The following is a 9121-nucleotide window of genomic DNA, read 5'->3' on the forward strand; positions in this document are numbered from 1 at the left end:
ATCTGGCCAGTAAGACCAAATTTGTGCAAAGTAGATGCTATATAGCCCCAGTGCACCCGATCGAACGCCTTTTCCGCGTCGAGAGATAGGAACACACTGGGGAGGCTCCCCCTCTCCACCACATCCAGCAGGTCGATCAAGCGTCTCGTACCATCTCTAGTTTGCCTACCCGGGACAAACCCAACCTGGTCTGAGTGAACCAAGGATGGGAGCACCGATAATAACCTATTGGCCCAGACCTTAGCATATATTTTTACATCGCAATTTAGAAGGGCGATGGGACGAAAATTGCCAGGAGAGGTCATAGGTTTCCCAGGTTTAGGAAGTGTCGAAATACAAGCCTCCAGACCCTCTCTCTCAATAGTACCCATAGAGCGCCAGTAGTTAAATAAACGAATGACAAAAGGAGAGAGGATAGTGAGAAAATGAGAGTAGTATGAGAAGGAAAAGCCATCTGGACCCGGGGCAGAGCGTTTTTTGGCCTCTTTGATTATTTGGGAGATTTCAGTTGCTTCTATAGGGCCGTTAAGGAGCGACAACTGCTCCGGATTAACAGTGGGGAGATTCGCTTTATTCAAAAAAGCGTTAATTGAGTCCTGAGAAGGTTGAGGAGTATTTACGTCAGAATCTAGGTTATATAATGAGGAGTAGTATGAGGCAAATTCTTCAGCGATATGGATTGGGTTGTAAATCCGAGAACCATCTGACTTAAGAAGATAAGCAATTTTGGTTTGGGCTTCTTTTTTTTTAACGCGTTTAGCTAGTAAGGCGCCTGCCCTGTCACCCATGGAGTAGAATTTGGCTTTCGATTTCCTGAGCGAATTTTCTGCTCTATGGAGGAGGAGCTGGCGAAGGCGCAGGCGTGCATCAGAAAGATTGGAAAATAATTGAGGGGAGGGGCAGGCTTTGTGGCAAGACTCCAGCCGGGCCACTTCAGCCAAGGCAGATTGAAGATTTAAGTTAAGGTACCGTCACACTAGACGATATCGCTAGCGATCCGTGACGTTGCAGCTTCCTCGCTAGCGATATCGTCCAGTGTGACAGGCAGCAGCGATCAGTCCAGAACTTTATTTGGTCGCTGGACTCCCCGCAGACATCGCTGAATCGGCGTGTGTGACACCGATTCAGCGATGTCTTCACTGGTAACCAGGGTAAACATCGGGTAACTAAGCGCAGGGCCGCGCTTAGTAACCCGATGTTTACCCTGGTTACCATCCTATAAGTAAAAAAAACAAACAGTACATACTTACCTACAGCCGTCTGTCCTCCAGCGCTGTGCTCTGCTCTCCTCCTGTACTGGCTGTGACGTCAGCCGGAAAGCAGAGCGGTGACGTCACCGCTCTGCTTTCCGACCGCTGTGCTCACACAGACAGTACAGGAGGAGTGCAGAGCACAGCGCTGGAGGACAGACGGCTGTAGGTAAGTATGTACTGTTTTTTTTTTTTTACTTTTAGGATGGTAACCAGGGTAAACATCGGGTTACTAAGCGCGGCCAAACAGCGACGCTGCAGCGATCCGGATCGTTGTCGGTATCGCTGCAGCGTCGCTAAGTGTGACGGTACCTTTATACTTGCGTTTAGCTGTCGCAGCCATCTTAATGAAAAGGCCATGAGCCACTGCCTTGTGAGCAAACCAGAGGGAGTCCTCACGCACATCCGCCGAGTCATTAAAGGCAAAGAATTCCTGCAAAGAGTTTTCAATTAGTGTAGAGTTCGCTTGCTCAGAGAGAAGGTGGTCATTAAGGCGCCAGTGTGAAGGGGGTCTGATTGCAAGAGGGTCTTCTAGGGAGACTGACACAGGAGCATGATCAGACCAAGTGATATTACCTATATTTGCAGACATGCAGTGAGGGAGAGCGACATCATCTACTAAAATATAATCAATTCTACTGTAAGAACCATGACGAGGGGACCAAAATGTGTAGTCTCTCTCATTACAATGGAGATATCTCCAGATATCGTGTAAATTGTAGGAGCTAATCAGCTGGGCCGCATCACCCCTGGCCACGGCCGACGATGAACAGTCCAGATTCTTGGATACTGGAATGTTGAAGTCTCCGGCAACTAATTTATGACCATGCTGATAATTACCTAAGATTTGAAATAAATTATTTAGAAATTTAACCTGACCAAAATTTGGGCCATACACAGGCAATGGTGTAAGGGGTATTGTTGATTAAACATAAAATTATAATGTATCTGCCCGCGGGGTCGGCTGTAGAACTAATTAGCTGGAAAGAGTTAGCCTTGCTAAAAAAAATTGCCACCCCAGCCTTTTTGGTCTTCCCATTCGCAAAAAATTGGTGGGGGTATAGATTCGAATACATTCTTATATTGTCCCGTTCTAGTAAATGAGTCTCCTGTAAGCATATAATATCGTGTTTGGATTTAGCGAGCTGACGCCAGACAATCGATCTCTTACCAGGGGAGTTGAGGCCGTTAATATTAATAGAATATAAAGAAACACTCATTGTAATATGTTACACAATTTGCTGAAGAAGATACGCAAATCTCAATATGCTGAGCGGAGTCCTGCCAGGAACCAGCCTCAGCAAAAAACTCAGCAAGCAAAAAAAAAGAAGAGAAAAAAGAAAAAGAGAACTAGAACTGAGCGGGAAAAAGGAAAAAATAAATTCTTCCAGCCAGGAAATGGTTAAAATAGACACTTCAGGCGACCTTCCAGTCAGGGGTAATACGGCGTCTCCGGGGACCAGATCCTCCAGGTTTGGTGGAAGCAGAGGCAGGAGTGGGCACAGGAGGGTCAAAACCCCATTGGGACAGGGTCTTGGCTGCTTGCGACGGGGATAGGCACGTGGTAAATGAACCGTCTTTACGAATGCAAAGTTTGGTGGGGAAACCCCAGCGGTATAATATACCCTTTTCCCTCAGGATTGAGGTGTATGGTGCAAAAGCCCTGCGGAGGGCTAGAGTTCCTGGAGACAGATCAGGGAAAACTGCAATGGTAGCAAATCGTTCAGGTAGCGACGGCTTCGATCTTAGTGCTTGCAGAAATTCCTCCTTCATAACAAAAAAATGGATGCGAGCTAGTACATCTCTGGGTACCGCAGGGTCAAGGCCTGAGGGTTTAGGGATCCGATGAATACGGTCGATCACAACGTCATCTTTGGAATAAAGTGGGAGAATAGATGTGATAAAGTCTTGTAGAAAGGCTCTGAGATCATCAGCAATGCCTCTTAGTTTCACATTATTTCTCCTGGATCTGTCTTCCAAATCCAGGGTTTTAGCATGAGTTTTGGTAACAAGCAGCTGCAGGTTATCATGAGCTTCCCACAAATCATTGTGAGAAGCTACCAGTTCGGACATTTTATTTTCAAGATGATCCGTGCGGCCTCCCAGCTCCTCCACCTCCCCCCTGAGCTCTGCCATCATGGAACGCATATCCTCCTGCAGGGAGGTACGGAGGTCACCAAGCATGTCTCTGAGCAGCGCTGCTGTAACTGGAGCCTCTGAGAGATCAGCCGCTGCTGTGCTTGAGGCAGAAGACTGAGAGCCTCGGCGTGCAGCTCTGGAGGATCTAGGAGAAAGCGGCGCCATCTTGGGCCTCTGAGGCTGCTGAGGGGTGGCTGCAAAGAAGTCCACAATGCGCCTGAAAGGGTCCCCTGCGCCGGCTTTAGATTTCCCCATACACTCACCGAACGGTAAGGAGCAGGAGTGGGGAGTTCTGGAGGAGAAAGCACCGTCTGTGCACTGCTGTGTGCCGCTTTATGAGTCCTGGGAATGGAGCTCCCACACTATGCAACCTGCACCATCAGAAGTCAGGCCACGCCCCCAAGAAGCTGTGTTTTTTGACGCAGTGAAAATACACAGCTTAAAAAAAATCAACAAAATGTAATTGTTGGGACAAATGGATTATCGGCGGACAGGTGAGGAATATGGTGTTTTATTATTTCTTATTTTACAATAGTAAATAGGTAAAGGGGTGAGGAATATTTATTTAAAATAAATGAGTCTGTGTGCTTATTTTAATTAAAGGGCTTTACTTGGTCTCTGTCTTTATTACATTTGACTACGGGGTTAGTAATGGAGTCTTATAGATGCCTCTCTATTACTAACCCATAGCTTAATGGCAGCTGCCATAAAACTGCTGACATCAACCCTACAACTATTACGCCACTTGCCACCGCACAAGAGCAAGTTGGAAGAGCAAGGCGCTAAATCCATGGCCCCTTCCAATGCTATTAATATCAGGCCACAGCTGTTTGTTTAGCCTTTGCTGGTAATTATAGAAAGAATCTACATTTTTTTTATGGAGTCCCCTGTAATCTAACCAGTAAAAGCTAACCAAACATATGTGACCTGTTATTAATAGCCTGGGAACATTTAGAACTATTGGCCCCTTTCCTAGATTATTAACATCAGCCCTCTGCCGTGGGCTTTCCATCAGCTAGTTATGAAAATTACACTGGACCCCACGCTGTTTTCCATTTATTTACTTATATATGATGTACTGTACAAACACGATGCGGAATACAACGCCCATCAGACTCACCAGGTCAAGCTGATCTCAGGGGGACCAGACAACAATATTGAGAGCTGCGTTCAACACCTGGCGCCTAGGAACAGTGCAAACTCACGGACATACAGTCAGTGTGAAAAACCTGACATGTGCGCACCACCTTTGAATACAATGGGTGTGCGTGCGTCCCTATTTGTGAACCTTAAAAACAGACTGCATACGGAAATATAAAATGGACATGTGAAGGGGGCTTTAGAGTACTAATTGGTGGAGGTAAAAACTCTGTCAGTACAATTTGTACCTATTAGACATTTATGGTATATAGTTTTAATATGCCATAAATGTCACAGAAGGTAACACCCCTTTAAATTTTAGGGGGGGCCCCCACTGGTTCAGTATCACAACGTGGCACTTTAACCAAAATAGGTTGTGCATCTCTGGACTAATGTTTAATTAGATCAGTGGGTTCTCCCAACTATCATCTGTTCTGTTTTCAGCATTAGCTCCTTAGGGGCAGTTCTTAGGTGCTATGTCTCAACTCCTATTGAATAGAATAGGATCTGAGCTCCAGTATCTGGAACAGTTTGTGTGGAGTTGTGATATTCCATCTCTTGTACACTGTTTACATGCAGCCAATGCTGATAACTGCTGATGGGTAGGGATATCAATTGTCGATGTCAAAATATTCATGACATATTTTTAAAATAGGTCATCAGTATATCAGTCCCCTACAACAAAATTAAGGCCTCATTCAGAGGTCAGTTTTTCAAATTCGGGTTATGTTTGCGTTTTTATGGATATAACTAGAATCCATTGCAGTCTATGGGGCTGTTCATGGATCGCCCCCAAGAGCTAGGGAAACTCGGTCTCGGGTCCTTCAGTTCTCAAGGGGGATGTCTCGGTGGCTGACCCGGTCCGTGGCGCTCGGGAGGTCCGTTGAAAATGGGGGAAAGGTCTTTAAAGGGGAAATGTTCGTGACGCCACGTGTGGTATTCGGTCAGGGTGACCGACGCTGCTTTAAGGGGTCCACTGGGGTGATGTTATGGCAGCTAGATGGTGTACCTTCCCACAGGTGAAGTATGTCCCCAGGGCTTCCCAGTGTGTAGGTGGTGGATGGTGAGAGGCGCAGTGAAGAACGAGGACACAAGGTTGCAGTCTCTTTACCTTTACTGAAGGTTCAGCATCCACAGTCCAGAGCACCAGGTCACGGGGCAGGCAGAGTGCGGCCGGTCTGAAGGCAAATCCAGAGTCCCCTTATCCAGGTGGAAATCAGTAGCCTTCCTCTAGCGCCTGGATGTTGTAGTACCTTACTGCTGAGCTTCTCATAAGGTCCTCACAACTGTTGTTAGTGTTCTAGATGTTATGTCTTTCTCTCTGTCCCCCAGATGGATAGGAACAAACCCGTATGACTGGTGGCCTGAGGCTTTTTACAGGGACTCTAGCACGCCCCAGCTCCCCCAAGTTGCCACTGTGCCTCCTGGGTATAGGTCGGGCAGGTAACGTAGAATTAGCTGTCCTGCCGGTCTCTGGAGCAAGGCATAGAGACTGTTGCTCCCTCGGTGTTCCAGCTATCGGATCCTGCGCCTCAGAAGGAGGCAGCCTGTATAGGGCAGAACTCCTTCTGTTTTCCTCTCCTTTTGCTATGACTTCATTTCTCACCCTCTACAATACAATTCACTGTTCGTGTCTCTTTCTTAGGATGCTGCCGCATGTCAGGCAGGCGCAGCTCCGTGGCCTTCTGTCTAGGCCTCTGACAGGAATCTCACCCCTGTCAGGGACCACTCTGTCAGCACTGCTCGATGTTTCTCCTTCCCCTCTGTCTGCCTGACAGGAACTCACTGAGCGAAGCCCAGCCAGCTTCTGACTAACTTCCAATTCAGACCACCAGTTTTACCTAATTGTGAAGAGTGCCCTAATAAATAGGAGCATAGCTCCCGCTGGTGGACTGGAGTATGAAGTGTGTTGCATGGTTTGTGATACCTGGTAAAGTGATCTCCTTTATTGCCTTCAGACGTAACATCACTCCCCCCTAGAGGAGAACAATATTACTGCAACGACCAGGACCCTGGGGCGCTGCACTCACATGTCTATGTTTTTTGTGGATGGAGTGGTCCATATAAAACCACAGATACATGTTCGATTTTGATGAAAATAGGTCAGTTAATTGTGTACGAGAAAAATCACTAATATCTGAAGGAGCGCTAACATTTATGTCTTTGGAGCGGATTAAGCATCTACTTTCACTATAAAGACTTGAGTCACGGATCCCAATTTCCAGTGCTTAAAGTTTATTATACATAGTCAGTCAAACCACTTTTTACTTCTACATTTTAACCCTCTTTCTAAAGTACATGTTTTTCTAAGATCTACAAAGTTATTACTTATTAATTAGGTTTTAGGCTAAGGGTCTCTATAGCAGGTGAAGGTACAAATTAAAATGCACATACTGTGCCTCGATCATTTTAAAGAAATTAGACTTACCATAACGGCACTTGTATTGGCAAACTCCATTTCTTCCACCCAAGAGTTCCAAGAAGGAATCAAAATAGCCATTGACTGCTTCAAATCCATCCCTTATTGTTCCAATACCCCAGTCTGATGAGGAATCTTCAGAGGGAATCTGAGTGGCACTAGTCTGCGTTACATCGTCTGTGCTAGTTACTATACCAAGTGCCAGGCATAGCACAGCGGCTTTAATAGTCGTCCTCATGCTGTCTGAAAAAGTCATAAGTCTAGAGAAAATGTTCTGTTTTGTAAGCGTTTGTCTGAAAATGGACTTTATACACTGAAGTGGCAGCTCAGAAGAGGTCACTGCAATAATCACAATATAGACAACATGCAGTTCAAAGGTTGGCCTCGGTGTAAGTCAGACCGGGAGCTGATTAGTCAGAATCTGAACTGGTTTATCCCAACATGCCTAGAATTAGAGATATAGTCCCTTAATATCTAAAATAGGTGTATTTTATCAGGGATAATATTATTACAAAACTTCAAATAGTGTGTATAGTGAAAATAAGTTACATCAGGCTTAATTTATGACAGGCATTTAAAGGGTTGTCTAGCCTTAAGGTACCTTCACACTGAACGATATCGCTAGCGATCCGTGACGTTGCAGCGTCCTGGCTAGCGATATCGTTGAGTTTGACAGGCAGCAGCGATCTGGATCCTGCTGTGACATCGTTGGTCGGAGCAGAAAGTCCAGAACTTTATTTCGGCGCTGGAATCCCGCAGACATCGCTTAATTCCGCGTGTGTGACGCCGATTCAGCGATGTCTTCACTGGTAACCAGGGTAAACATCGGGTTACTAAGCGCAGGGCCGTGCTTAGTAACCCGATGTTTACCCTGGTCACCAGCGTAAACGTAAAAAAAACCAAACACTACATACTTCCATTCCGGTGTCTGTCCCCCGGCGCTGTGCTTCTCTGCACTGTGTAAGCGCCGGCCGGAAAGCAGAGCACAGCGGTGATGTCACCGCTGTGCTTTACGGCTGGCGCTCACAGTCAGTGCAGAGAAGCACAGCGCCGGGGAACAGACACCGGAATGGAAGTATGTAGTGTTTTTTTTTTTAACGTTTACGCTGGTAACCAGGGTAAACATCGGGTTACTAAGCGCGGCCCTGCGCTTAGTAACCCGATGTTTACCCTAGTTACCCGGGGACTTCGCATAGTTGGTCGCTGGAGAGCTGTCTGTGTGACAGCTCTCCAGCGATCACACAGCGACGCTGCAGCGATCAGGATCGTTGTCTAGATCGCTGCAGCGTCGCTAAATGTGATAGTACCTTTAGGCTACAAGTCTGCAGTCACTCTATATGACTGCAAACTTGTGAATCCTCACATTGCATGCACTGCACACTTTGAGGATTTATAGGTGCTGGCCAAAGGAGATGTATGTGATTTGCATGTATGCAGTCACATTCTGACTAAACGTACATGGCCTAGTTTAATGCAAGAAATGACAGAAAAACGACTGGCACATCCAAACTTGTGTGAATAGGTGCATACCAGGAGCAGCTACCTCCATACACAAAATACAAAAAAGGTTGCATTCTATCGTGCCAAAACATGTCTAATATGAAATACATTAAATATGAATAGCAAAATGGCTTTTGAATATTAGGAAAATATTTGAGAGACGCTTTGCACAAAATTTGAACAAATAGTGTGATTCCATCAACCATCGTCAAGGTGGTCTCATTAAAACTGATGGGTCCCTGACCTCCCTGTCCAAATGTGAACACTTACCGAAGGCCAATGTCTGTATGCCTGGGTGAATACGTGTATGGAGGTAGCTGCTCCTGGTATGCACCTATTCACACTAGTTTGGATGTGCCAGTCGTTTTTCTGTCATTTCTATGTTAGCTTACTGACTGAGCACTCCTCCCGTCACCATGTGGTTTTTAATTACATCTAATCACACTTGGTTCCGGCCAACCAATATGTAGGTTTTGCTGACAGAGGTGTCCACATTCACCCAGGCATACAGACATTGGCCTTCGGTAAGTGTTCACATTTGGACAGGGAGGTCAGGGACCCATCAGTTTTAATGAGACCACCTTAACGATGGTTGATGGGCTCACACTATTTGATCAAATTTTGTGCAAAGCATCTCTCAAATATTTTCCTAATGTTCAAAAGCCATTTTGCT

At 46.0% G+C, this 9121-nt stretch overlaps 1 protein-coding gene across 2 annotated transcripts in view; it reads right to left on the bottom strand.

The window, feature by feature from the left end:
• The window catches only part of PLA2G12B (phospholipase A2 group XIIB), a 42156-nt gene extending 34904 nt beyond the window's left edge, over positions 1-7252 (bottom strand). The window contains exon 1 of one of the 2 annotated variants that reach the window (XM_069753331.1): positions 6958-7252. In XM_069753331.1, coding sequence (XP_069609432.1) covers positions 6958-7204 — 247 coding nt within the window. In that variant the 5' untranslated portion in view covers positions 7205-7252. The remainder of the gene's footprint in view (positions 1-6957) is intronic. The other variant, XM_069753330.1, reaches the window with a different exon arrangement.
• Positions 7253-9121: the final 1869 nt, after the last annotated feature.

The sequence above is a fragment of the Ranitomeya imitator genome, chromosome 2 (assembly GCF_032444005.1).
Source record: "Ranitomeya imitator isolate aRanImi1 chromosome 2, aRanImi1.pri, whole genome shotgun sequence".
NCBI lineage: Eukaryota > Metazoa > Chordata > Amphibia > Anura > Dendrobatidae > Ranitomeya > Ranitomeya imitator.